Source organism: Pundamilia nyererei, unplaced genomic scaffold (genome assembly GCF_000239375.1).
Source record: "Pundamilia nyererei isolate P.nyererei 1_Seehausen unplaced genomic scaffold, PunNye1.0 scaffold00031, whole genome shotgun sequence".
NCBI lineage: Eukaryota > Metazoa > Chordata > Actinopteri > Cichliformes > Cichlidae > Pundamilia > Pundamilia nyererei.
This window is the reverse complement of record NW_005187432.1, coordinates 953,463-967,274: the sequence shown is the minus strand read 5'-3', so window position 1 is coordinate 967,274 and position 13,812 is coordinate 953,463. Positions and strand designations below refer to the sequence as shown.

General features: G+C 44.0%; 1 protein-coding gene across 1 annotated transcript; it reads right to left on the bottom strand.

Annotated features, from left to right (window-relative positions):
• Positions 1-5,713: 5,713 nt before the first annotated feature.
• LOC102214211 (myeloid-associated differentiation marker homolog) lies at positions 5,714-11,492 on the bottom strand. The gene is made up of 2 exons (XM_005728975.2): positions 11,306-11,492; positions 5,714-7,619 (listed from the first exon to the last, which is right to left on the bottom strand). The coding sequence occupies exon 2, from the start codon at positions 7,536-7,538 to the stop codon at positions 6,657-6,659; it is 882 nt and encodes a 293-aa protein (XP_005729032.1). The 5' UTR covers positions 7,539-7,619; positions 11,306-11,492; the 3' UTR covers positions 5,714-6,656.
• Positions 11,493-13,812: the final 2,320 nt, after the last annotated feature.

Here is a 13,812-nt window from a genome sequence, read left to right as displayed (position 1 = left end):
AAGAAGGAACACGAGAAGCTGGAGAAATACCAAGGGCTCAGAGAGGATGTGGAGGGTGAAGGTAACGGTGGTCCCCGTGGTAATTGGAGCACTAGGTGCGGTGACTCCCAAGCTAGGCGAGTGGCTCCAGCAGATCCCGGGAATAACATCGGAGATCTCTGTCCAGAAGAGCGCAGGATACTGCGCAGGACCCTCAAGCTCCCAGGCCTCTGGTAGAGGACCCGATGATGGGTCAGAGCGCACAATCCTTCTTCACAGTGCTGCCCAAGAGCTGGGCCTTCAGGGAATGAGGGAGGAGTTGGCGCTTTGAACCATCCGACAAACATTAGAACGGTGGAAGGACATTCCGTTTCCTTCTCTATAGCCCTTGGAAACAGTTCCGGATCCGAAGAGCATTCACTGCCACTGAGCTTGGGCTCGACAAACACTCACATCCAGCACTGCAAAGGTCCTACCACCACCTGTGAGGTCTTCCACTTCATTCGTTCCACCAAGCTCAACCATTATTGCTGATTGGCTCTGACTACCCACATCTCCTGACTCCAATAGAGCCTGTACATCTGGGTCCATGGGGAGGACCAGCTGCACTCAAGACACGGCTGGGTTGGACTCTGCAGGGTCCAGCCAAGGTTCTTCTACATCAAGCCTCCACTCCTCAGTGTCTACTCACAAGCACCCTGACTCCCAGTGCTGAACTTCTCAGTAATGTAGCCAAGCTCTGGCAGATGGATGTTCTCCCATACCAGAATGAGAAAGTGGCCACACGTTCAAAACAAGATACCATGGCTGTCAAGATGCTAGAGGAGAAGATATGCCAATATGCCGCCCCGTTGCTGTGGAAAGAGGAACCAGTCCTGCTTCATTCCACTAAGGACTCTGTCCTGGGTCACATGCGAGCCACGGAGAAGCGCCTCCTGAAGAAGCCTGTACGAGCAGCCACCTATAACCAGGAAATTCAGAAGCTGGTGGATGCAGGCTATGTGAGTAAACTGACCATCGCGGACATGGATATAGATGGCAACACCTGGTACATACCACACCACATGGTTCATCATATTGGCAAGGATCGCATTGTATTCAACTGTTCTTTTGTGCACAATGGTACCAGCCTGAATCAGCATCTCCTAGCTGGTCCTACCCTGGGTTGGATGCTCCTGGGTGTGTTACTTCGCTTCCGGGAGTATCCCATTGCGGTGAGCAGTGACATCATGGGGATGTTTCACCAGGTCCACCTCTTGACTCAGGACAAGCCTTTCCTCCGTTTCCTCTGGAGAGATGGATTGCACGAGGCAACCAGATGTCTACGAATGGCAGGTGTTGCCTTTCAGGGCGACATCCCTGCTGTGCCACCAATGCTCTGCAGCAGCACGTTCTGGATCACAGCAGCCCCAGCGAAGATACCCGTCACACAGTAGAGAAATGTTTCTACGTTGACAATCTCCTCCAGAGCTTCGCATCATTTCCCGAAGCCCAGCAACTGGTCAACAAAATCCAGCAGTTGCTGCTCACCAGTGGCTTCGAATTACGACAGTGGGCTTCTAACTACCCAGAACTCATTAGTCATATGCCACCTGGATCAGACTCACAGAGCAGTGAACTGTGGTTTTCCCCCAATGGGACTGATGTACCAAAGCGGACTCTGGGCCTGCAATGGCACTGTCAGTCTGATGAGCTCAGATATCAGATTTGGCACACCGAGCAGTTGGTGGAGCCCACAATGCGCAACATCTATTGGGTTCTGGCCAAGCAGTATGATCCGCTTGGCCTCCTCATTCCTTACACCACTCGGGCCAAAATCCTGATGCAGCATCTCTGGCGGAAAAGGAGAGACTGGGATGATCCGAATCTGCCAATCGACCTGCTGAAGCTGTGGCATGCATGGGAAAGTGAATTGATTCAGCTCCCTGATGTCTCCCTGCCACGTTGTTATGTGCAGCCAGAGACAGACCTATCCCTTTGCAAGCAGAGCATCCACATCTTCTCCGATGCATCTGAGAAGGCATATGGAGCTGTAGCCTACCTTAGGACGGAAGATCATATGGGGGGAATCCAGGTAGCCTTCCTAGCCGCGCTGATCTCGATTTGCTCCCGTTCGTCAACAGTCCATTCTGAGGTTGGAGCTCTGTGCTGCTCATGTGGGAGCCCAGCTTGCTGTCGTTCTCAAGAGGGAACTCACCCTTTGTATCTCAAGCATTGTCTATTGGACAGACTCCACTACAGTCCTGAACTGGCTCCAGTCCCAATCCCAGGCTCCAGATATTCAAGAGCTAACTGAAGGGGCCTGTGGAGATATCCTGCCGACGACATCACTCGGGGATTACTGCTCTCGCAGCTCACCGCTCATCATCGGTCGTGCCGGGGTCCACCTTTTCTCTGGCAGATGGCATCATACTGCCCAGAGCTCCTGAACCACATTTCCCTTGATGATTCATCAGAGCTGCGGAAGGATAGCTTCTGATGTTGCTTCTTTCGGTGGCTTCCAGGACTTGCCTGAAGATTACGTTCGAGCTGTCCACGGGACAGCTGCCAACTCGACACCCACAGCAGAGAATTACTGGCAAGCAGAACTAGCATTCCTCCAGAAGGTACAGGAAGACAGTTTTCCTGAAGATTTTGTTCGGCTGTCATCTCACAAACCGGTAGCTGCCAGCAGTCGCCTACTCGCCTTAGCTCCTTAGTATGACCCAGAGGTTCAACTGATCCGTGTGGGTGGGGCTTCGCAGATGTGAAACCCTCAGTCAAGACATCTTGCATCCTGTCGTTCTTGACCCTCAGCATCTTATTACAAAGCACATCATCCAGGATTGTGATCGCAGGCTTGTTCACCCAGGCTCCGAGAGGGTCTTTGCTGAGCTCCGGCGCAGGTTCTGGATACTTCGAGGACAAGAGACCATCCGGAAGCACCAGTACAACTGTCCTGAATGCAGGAGGTGGCGCAGTCAGCCGGTCATTCCCAAGATGGTTGACCTTTCCTCATCCAGTTTAAGACTTCATCGCCCAGCCTTCTATTCAACTGGGGTGGACTGCTTTGGTCCATACCTTGTCAAGATGGGGGGGCGTACCGAGAAACGGTGGGGGATCATCTTCAAATGCCTAACCACCCATGCAGTCTACTTTGATCTGCTTGCCAGCATGGACACTGACTCATTCCTGATGGGACTGCGTTGTTTCATCGCGAGACGTGGAAAGCCCTTCGAACTACTGTCGGATCAAGGTACCAACTTCAAAGGTGGTAGCTCTGAACTCCAGGAGACTTTCAACGCCCTCGGCCCAGCTCTGAAGTCACAGTTGGCCAGCCAGCAGATTCATTTTCGTTTCAACCCTCCATAGGCTCCACATTTCGGTGGTTCCTGGGAACGGGAGACTCGTTCCATCAAGTCTGCGCTGCATACCATTCTCGGCTTGCAGCATGTCACTGAGGAAGTCTTTAGGACGATACTCAGCAAGGTAGAGAGCATCATCAACTCTAAGCCGCTAGGTTATGTCTCCTCAGACATAGCAGATGCTGATCCAATCACTCCCAACATGTTGTTGATGGGGCGGCCTGATTCCAGTATGCCACAGGTCGTCTACCCAGAAGCAGAACTCCTGAGTCGTTGTAGGTGGAGGCAGTGTCAAGCCTTGGCGGATCAATTCTGGATCCACTACATCCGGAATTATCTACCTTCACTCCAGATGCGGCATAAATGGCAGCAGGAAAGAGATGAGTTGACTGTTGGCACTATCGTTCTCATTGTGGACCAGCAGCTCCCTCGTGCCATATGGCCAGTTGGTAAGGTCATCCAAGTCATCCCTGGAGCAGATGGCAGGGTTCGGAAAGTTCAGATACAGGTTGGAGACAAGACATACACCCGACCAGTGGCTCGACTCATCAGACTCACAGCTCTTCCACCGGAGTCTACTGCCTGACCTTCCTGAGTGAAGTGCACCTTTGCTCCGCAAAGTTGGGGGCGGCTGTACAAAAGGCCAGCCCGTCGGCTGAACCGACGAACAGAGCCACATCTGCCGAGTAAATATATCAGCATACAGCTGTGAGCGGTGAGGCAACCCATCCTCTTCACCAATCAGAAGACACAATTCTACCTCATCATTACGCACACACTTCGACGCAGAGTTCGGTCGGAGCTGCAGGTGGGGAGAGTCAGTAGAGTTTTACTCACCGTGTGGATTTTTGTTCCTTGTGCTGTTAGCAGTGTGCGTCCATGAGACTGTAAGTTTCTGTGTTTATCCTGTTTGTTCTTTGCTGCAGCCATTATCCTCCCTTGTTTAAATCCTTGGCGCACACTTTGTTTACTGAATGTTACTGCCCAAGCAGCCTCTGCCATGCGGTCATTAAGGGACCGTCACTAATTTCTCATGTTGGCTATAGTGTAAAGTGCCTAGTTAGGATTTATGTAAATAGTAAAATTAGCATTTTTCAACCTTATTTTGGTTGAACGTTCCACTACCCAGTATTGTTTGTATTGTTGTATTACACATTTAATTCACTCTGTTCACATAGTCATGGAAGACTTTTATGTTCTTTCCAACAGAAACCACACCATCACTTCACCACACGGCATATAGCATTTTACAGCCTGTTAAATCCCCTCACTCACATTATGGATGTGTACCTCGGATTCTTGTTAAATAAATGAGTAAACGGCAGATACCTGAGTGGCAGTGGATTTTGTGGATAAGCCATCTGTTCTTATCGGACAACCCTGTTGAGATTGTGGATTCATAGAGTCAGCACCTTATCATCTTCATTATTCATAGTCAGGAGGTCAAGTCCATCCCTCTTAAAGTGACATTCTCCATTACAATGGCGTTTCACCTCAGTTTTAAATAGAAACTCAAGAAACTCAAAGAAGTTCAGTTGCTTTCTTTCCAAGCTCTTTAGACCAACATGCTGTTTTTTTTGGCTGGAAAGGTGGAGGTATTAACATTAGAGTTGGTTGTGGGACTCACTTTTGGAGCCAGCCCCGTGTTGCCACTGAAGCTATTGATTTTTTTGGGCTCTTGCTTTAAACCCTGGCTGTTTCCATTTGGACAGGTACCTACTTATTGAAAGTAACACACAAACATCTGTTAATCATGTGGTTTTATTGAAACACTGGAATACATTTTCCTTCAACACTGATGCGGTTTCCACACTTGGAACAGCAAAGTATAAAAAATGTAAAGACTACAATCCTAAGAACATCTAGACTGAGAGAAACCTTTTTATTAGATTTCTATAAGCAGTACAAAACAAATAGATGTAATGAATATAACCTTAGCTGTGAGGGACCAGCATTAGTAGGTTCTTGGATATTTGGAGACACCAGAAATATAAACACACAATGAAAACATTAATACGTGCACTTTGACTATATGTTTTTCTTGTTTCTTTAAATCCATATATGTTCTTACAATAGATTATAGCTCACAGATATGCACATTCCATAACAAGAGCAAAAGCTAGCCTACCAATCATCTTTAACATCATGTAAACCAATTCGTCACTTCTTTAAGTGGTTGAATTGTTGGGATATGAACTTAAAGAAATGACTGACTGATGCAACCCTGTCAGCTGCTTTGTGTACTGCAATGAAGTTTAATGATGCCATTTTAAAAAAAGGCCACAAAAGTCAGTCACATGGCACTGCAATATTTTCTGTAACAGTTAATCTGAAATGTTCACTGATTTTCTTTTTATATATACACTTTTGACATACACTCTGCCAAAAGTATCAAACAAAAACTCAACATTAGCTTTGTTTTTATTTTTCTGTCTTATTTACATGAACAGAGCATGTAAATAAGACGTGGCCTTCTTTTGGGAAATCTGTTGGTAGATTACTACTATCCAAAGCATCCCTGCATACATGAAAAATGTATTTTCTGTATAAAAATGGGAACTGATCTACCATTAAAAATTTTGAGTAATATCAGCAGATTCCAGCAATCACATTCAGGTCTCTATATAAAAGATAAGAGTCTATTTGGGTGACTGGAAGCAAATATTTGCCATTTACATGCCCCAATACATGAACAGAAAGTCATATTGTTGTATGTGTAGACACAACCACTAACTTGCTTCCAACTCCTCCCTTCTCTCTCTCTCTCTCTCACACACACTTTCTCTCTAAGAAATTCAGTCATGCAGTATACTTCACACAAAATTAATTTGGCAAGGTTTCAGGGCTAATTTTTAACGTTTCGGGCCAAAAAGAGCGCAAGATCTGTGTTTTGACCAGCCGAATATGTCAATCTCTACCTATGAAAAGCTTCATTCATGGTTTGAGCACACTCTCTTTTGTTTTTTTTTGGTTTTTTTAAATGCATTTCCATATTTACCGCTGCACAGTTAGGGCAGCTTGGGCCATAGGGCATGCTTTTCTCCTTCTGTCTGGTTCTAGCAAAAGTCAAATCATATTATTTTAAGGGCAAATTTAAAACAACAAATTGAGTCACACAGGATTTGTCTCAGCTGTGCTATCATGCTAAAGTTTGTTCTCTAGTCTCCTATCACGGCTTGTCCTCAAGTGATACCATTAAAGTGATCAGAGTGCTAGACTGAGTATGCCACCATTTGCTTGTAGCAATAAAAGAGACAGCAATTGCAAAGCCTTTGTCAAAGTGGGCAAATTCAATTTTATTTGGAGCATACTGCTAGCGTGATTTCCTGTTTTTTAGGCATTGACAAATACTAGACGGGTGGAGTAGATCAGGTCTGCCAGGTAGAGGATGAAGTTGACACCGGTGAGTACAGCCACTGCCATGCGCTTATCCCACAAACACAACCCCGGTTGTGAGTTGCAGTTGTATGGCCTATTTTTATTCCCACCGTGTTTGGGGTCAAAGTTGAAGATAGGCCAGATGATGGTTGCTGACAGGTAGAGGACCACGGCCAGCATGGCGTAGGCTGACAGGAACCGGGGGAATGGGAAAGGCAAGCACCCGGTACACTCGCCTATACAGAGCAGGATGATGGCTGCTGACAGGATGAAGCAGATGCAGTACATGGCCATGCAGTACTTCAGTGCATCGTGACGGTCGTACAACACGGGGTCACTCACAAAGACAAAGATGACGCAGGCCACGAAGGTCTCACAGACTTTCAATAGTCCAGGTCCTGTGGCCATGTAGCCGGCCACCTCACCCGGACGTGCCTTGCTGATGCTCACCTCACTTATGTAAGCAATGGTAGCCAAGCAGGAGAAGACGGTTACCACGATACGGTAGTCGTGGACCGAACTGGAGTCCGATAAACCCTTGAGGAAGTAGAGTGGGAAGATGATAGAGGCGGACAAACAGAGTAGGGCAGCGTAGCAGGCAAAGGTGATAGGGAAGTTCTTCCAGGAAACAGGGGCTTTGGTCTGCAGGCCGAAGAGCTCCACCAGAATCACGAGCAGAGTGCCGGCAAAGCTGAAGGCCCAGCAGAAGATGCACCAGTCTCCGGTGCCGTGCCCGAGTTGGGCACCATGCACGGCCACAGAGAATGCCACACAGGAGAAAGCCAGGGCTGCCAGCCGTGTCCACAGCAGAGGGCTGGAGTGGAGGACTATAGCCATAATGAGAGGTGAATTGGGCGATGAGAGAAGCAGAAAAGTTTCCTCTTATTTGTGGGCGTTTCCTCTGTCAAGCAGACAAATCTGTAAGAAGAAAAAGATAATGATTAGTAAGTGGTGTTTTAGAGTCTCATGCAACTTTTTATGGCTCTAGATGAAATATAAGAGACAACTATGCGAGACCAGCAACCTGTGCGCAAACAGGGTTCATCCGACTACATACCAGTTTCTGAGTGGAACAATTCTACCGTTGTATTTTCATGAATGACTTAAACAACAACTCAAATCCTAAAAACCCAATTCGAAACTGCAAATAATGAGTTCACTGTGGTCACAGCCCATTCACATCTGGTCAAATCAGCTGGTGAACACACCATTTTAATTTCTCTGGTAGTTTATGTCTCATACAAGCTCCAGACGTGTTCTCACAACAGAATTGAAGTACGAAGTGCAGCCTCTTCCTTTCAAACATTGCTCAATAGTCATGTCCTCAGAGATGGGTGTTATGCTACAAACTCCCCAGACCCCTGTCTGTCATCGTGTTGCAAATGTGGCCTATTTGTTCCACACCCACTCCCAGTGTCGCAAGTACAGTGCAATTTTGAATTTAAACTATGAATATAGTCTAAGGAAAGCTGAAGTCTCTTTGTCCTCTCCTTTTTTGGGTAGAAAGTTCAGTGTAACATAGCACCAAGCAAAATTATATTGATCCTAATATCTAATATCTTTAAGGTGTTTTAATTAAATTTTATATTTGACTAGAATATTTAATGTAGTTTAAAATATTTTTGTCAGTGGTTAAAAAGTTTATATTTCTAGAAATATTTCTGGAAATGTAAGATTTAGTCCAACAAGTATGTCACTACTTGCCTGTCACTACTTCTTCAGCTGGCTACAGAGCTGCTTTCAGTTAAGTTACACCCACCTGGGGTAAGAGCTGACGTTAGCATTTTACAATGACTAGACAATGAAAAACATTTTTAATGATGAAGAGAATGAATGCACTATTATTTTATTATATATAATCTTACTTTTTTGGGTGACAGTATAAAGTGTGTTTATACTCTTAATTTCTACTTTGAGTCTTCCTCAGATTGGCAAGTGTTCATTTAGTAAATGAAGGTTTGATTTAACCACAGCATCCACATGACCAGAATGCCAAACTTAACGCTTCAACGCAGAAGATTACAAATCCACAGGGGTTGGGGTGTCATACTGTCACAATGGTGGATGCACATGTTAAAGTGGTCAACACTTCAAATAATCAGGTCACCATTTTTAGTGGTAATCCTTTTCAGACGAAAGCTCGAGCTCCAGACAGCTCAGGCTCAGAAGCCCCACCCACTAAATGTTCAAACCTTCTGTTTGCAAGGGAAGAGAGTGGCTCTATGGTAGAAGTCAAACAGCTTTTCTGTTAATTTTACAAAGCTACAGAGCTGGAAATCAGCTAGGCACACTTTAAAATGTCAGAAAACAAAATTGCCATGACAGAGCTGAATGCAACGTTTTCACTCAAAAAGTACTTAACTTGATACAAATTGATACAAAACACAGCATCGCTGTTTTTGCCTTATATCTTTTGGTACACTTATCCCTCATCCTTCTTACCGTTTGCTCAATTTTATTGCTCAGCCTTCCACCCAAAATAATTAGTACTAGTGTTATCTCCAGACTTCATAGCCAAAAATTACTTACAAAATGCTTTTAGCGATCTGTATGCAAGTATTTTCCAGATAATATAATTTACCTCAAACTGCAACTGGTTGGGCAGCTGCACTGCACTGCAAGGTTGACAAGATTAGTCAACTTACAGAAGAGTTCATATCCTGTAATTGTGCTTGCTGTAATGCTTTTAGGAAAATTCTATATAGCAGCTGATCTACAGTGGTGTTTTGGGGGGTTGGATTTGTTTCCTTGTTTTTTTTTTCCACAGCTAACATTTCACAGCTCAGATTCACTCTGGCAACACTGGCTGCCTTTCCTCCCTTTCCTCCCTTCCCTCATGACACCTATTGCCTGCTTGGCTCCACAAGTGCTCCTCTCCTTACACAGCTTACACAGAGAGACAGTTATAAACATGGAGAAAAGGCCTGTTTACATTAGTCCTATTAAACATCTATGACACAGTCATGGATGGGGAGGTGGAAATCTAAACTGGTGGTGAGGTATCAAGACAAAGAAGTGGACAAAAAGAGAGAAATGGAAAAAAAAGACCATGCAAACTGATTCAGGATGACTCACTTCACCCTAGGAGGAGGGGAACACGGGGGAAGCCCTGTGCCTTGGCCACAGAAGGACACATAGTTTAAACACAGTGATGGAGTGGAATAGCTGAAGGCTGAGTCACTACAAGGCCCCTTGCTTTCACCACTCCTCGTTTCTCTTTCTACCTCCTCCCCTATTTCTTATAAAAATTTTCCAAGTTACTCATGGGTTCCAGATGTGCTGCAGTCTGGCTGCTGCTGAACAACTGGTAACTTTGTCATGTTTGCCAAGTTTTGTCTTTTCTTCTCTTTTTCTTTCCTTGCTTTCCTCCTCGTGGTCTCATTTGGTGGCTGGCTACTCCCTCTCTTTTCCATCAGTTGTCCTCTTTCTCCCTCCCTGTTCAAAAGTCCCAACCCAGCCTGAGAGTCAGGTTACCGATTATGCTTTGTGTAAACCACTCAAAATAAATGAATATGGAGGGTCGTAATGGAAAAATCAGTCCCGCTACTCCTACTGCCATTGCTTTGCTACTTGTGGAATTGAATCAGGAAAGAATAAAGGAGAGAAAAATAGTCATGATAGAGAAAAAAGCGTGGAAAAAGTGTCGTCGCACAGCACAGCATGGAAATCACAAGGGGTGGGGTGGGGGGGGGGGCTTCCTTAATTGCAAGAGATGCTGAAAATAGATTATATCAGGATGTGACAGCATCATGCTCCTCTGCACAGTCGTTTTACACATATCACACGCACACACAAATGTTAAGATGTACTATCATGTCAAGATGTTCAGGAAACGAATGTTTCAGTGTCCCAGCAGAGAGGTCATGTGGTGTCCTTGTTTTGTTGCCATGACACAACGTTAGTTACTCATTTTCACCTATAATCCACTTACAGAGATGGAGGCACAAGATGAACACTGTTGGCCAACAATTTCAGTATGTGCAAGTCAGAGCATGATGTCAGTGTATTCAAAACTGAGTACTGCGTTTTGAAAGGTTGATAGGATTTTTTCAGCAAATGCCTAAGTAGTCGAGGCACAAAATCTTTCTGATAAAAGGTACAGTGAGGATCACATTTTGCTTCTCTTCTCTTCACTCAACAAAAGCCACATCTCTTAATTAAAATTAAAGGAAAAACTTTAAAAAGAAGAAGAAGAAATATTTAGGCATATCAGGGAATAGGTAAAAGGAGAATGTAACCCCTTTGTAAAGTAAAACATGTAAGTTTGACAGCTCTGTTTTAGTCTCATGCAGTTCATTCATTGACAGTAAAGTGGGAGTGCCACTTGCCACACCCTGCTCCAACCACAGAAACACACCACACTGCAGTCTTTTATATAGTCTCAAAAACATATAACAAACATTTTCTTTTGAAAAATCGAACTAAGCGATAATATTTAGTAAAACATCTGGATATTTAAAGTTACTCCTCGTGGTGGAAAGTTCTAATTCGTCGAAAGCCTGTAGATTTTCAAAATAAAAGTGTAGACTAAGTAATCAATTCTTCTCAGTAAGGTCTACCACTGTGTGCTGTGAACTTTCCTGTACACTTCTCAAAACGCCTACCTTGATCGCAAAAACACCACAGCGGGAAGTTTCCTTTCTGCTTTTCGTTGCTGCTGCTGCTGCTGCTCTCAGCTCCTGAGAACATGCAAGTGGTAGGAGAGCCGACGATTGCAGGTCCTCAGCCCCCTGGCTGGATCTTCTAGTAGCTCAGACGAGCTGCTCCCCGCCCAAAAAACCAAATTAGGCGTCAAATGTCTGCACCGTTATTCTCGTCTGACTTAAATCATCCTCCTTCTCCTCCTCCTCATCTCCCTCCTCCATGCTACCCAGGCTACTGCTCTGTTACTCTGAGCCCTCGTATCTAATCTTCCTAATTAGTTTAATACTATTTATTGGTGCAAAACTAATGAAAAGCAGGGAATCAAAATAATGAAAAGCTTCTGTGAGTGACTGCAGCTTTCTATGTGAAGTCTGTTAGCATGATATGCTTGTTGGAAATGCAGAGCTACCTGAAAGTTCACTTTTGATTGTGCCAGAATCCTTCTAGAAGCACGACTTGCCACCCATCGTGATATTTAACTTTTTTGAACACTGACCTAAATTAATTTCAGTATCACTCAAATACATCTTGGACTGAAGTTTAAGGGAGATTTCACGAATGGCAAAGATGGTGGCAGAACCCAAGAAGCTGATAAGAGAAAATGGCTGGGAAATTAGCAATACCTTGCTATATATGGAAGCTTGTTTCCAAATCTGATTTGTATGTGCGTGTGTTTGTGTATATGTGTGAGAGAGACTGATTCATTTATTTACTTATTTTTGCCATCTGTAAGTCAGAGTTTCAGGTTATTAATCTCAAAATCTCGATTTAACATCACTTGTTTCCACTTACTTTGAAATTGCATTGCAGCATTTTGAGTTAGGACAGCTCAGATCAACCATAATCCCAGTAGCAGTAAATAAAAATAAACAACTAAAATATAATAAAATAATAATTAAAAAAAAGATTTGATTTAAAAAAATTATTTTTTGGGCAGCACGGTGGCACGGTGGTTAGCACTGTTGCCGCACAGCAAGAAGGTCCTGAGTTCAATTCCACCATCAGGCCGGGGTCTTTCTGTGTGGAGTTTGCATGTTCTCCTCGTGTTTGCGTGGGTTCTCCCCGGGTACTCCGGCTTCCTCCCACCGTCCAAAGACATGCAGCTTGTGGGGATAGGTTAATTGGATAATCCAAATTGCCACTAGGTGTGAATGTGCGAGTGAATGTGAGTGCGAATAGTTGTCTGTCCCTGTGTGTTGGCCCTGCGACAGACTGGCGACCTGTCCAGGGTGTAGTCCGCCTCTCGCCCTATGACAGCTGGGATAGGCTCCAGCACCCCCCGCGACCCTGAAAAGGATAAGCGGAAGCGAATGGATGGAAAATTATTTTTTTCCTTTCTCCTTCTAATCAGGTATTTATTCACACGTGGTCATAACTACATAAGTATTACTGAATAATTGTAGTACTGTTAATCATAATGTCACTGGACAAAAGCATAGGGCTGGTGATAGAATATAGTTCTATATTCTATTTTTATTTTACTTGCAAATCTTGTAGGCTGCTGTTTATTTTAAAGCTGTAGTTAATTATTATATTGTATATTTTACTACCAATCAGAAATATATAGCTCAGTAAGTAAAATAACCTCCAGCAGCAAAGTAAAAGTGATGTACAGGTTAATGAATCAATAATTATCATCTAACAACGTGATGTTGATAATAATGGTATCCTAAAACCTTTGTGTTACTTAAGCGGGGACATGACTTTTATATGGGGGCAATTATATAAGTATGTGTTTCGCTCCTTGGAAAATTAGTTGATTAATGAAAACTAATGTTTAAACACTGAAAATCATCCACCTACTTTCTACACTGTATTTATTTGTGATTAAATATTCAGATTTCCCCACAACGTGCCATCCTGGACACACCCCTGAGTTGCCTGATATCTGATTAGAAAATTAGACGTTAACGTTTTAGAAACCCCCACGTGAACAATCAATGTTGTCATCTCCATCAGCGTTACTATCGCTACGGGCCGGATGTGCTAAACATTTGTCAGCGCTTCCCTCTGAATCTTTACACTCGGAGTATATTTTTTCATGCTGTTGCTTAGCAACGACACCCTGACAACCATATTTATTTGTATGGACTGTAAAACTGAGACGTTTCCTGAAAATAGAAAAAGGAAACCCCCGACCTCTGGTATCACATAGGCATTTATACAGGACTGATTTGACTTATTTAAATCGTTCACATTTCAACAATTAAGGCCTGTGGGGCTACACTGTAAAATCTAATTAGTTCCCAGAACTCAAAAAAATTGAGGAAACTCGTTGCCTCAAAAAAATTGAGTAAAGCTTACTTAAGATGACTGTTAGGACAACTTATACATTGCAGTATTAAGAATAACTTGATATTTCTGACTGTACAGTGCTAATTGTTTACCTACTGACAAACATTTCAAGTTCAACTAAATGAAAAAACAATTTGTGGTAACCTGAATATGATTAAAAATAATTAACAAC

What these genes read in the sequence shown, in the direction of transcription:
- LOC102214211 (XM_005728975.2), bottom strand. Translation starts at nt 7,538, where the DNA reads ATGGCTATAGTCCTCCACTCCAGCCCTCTGCTGTGGACACGGCTGGCA.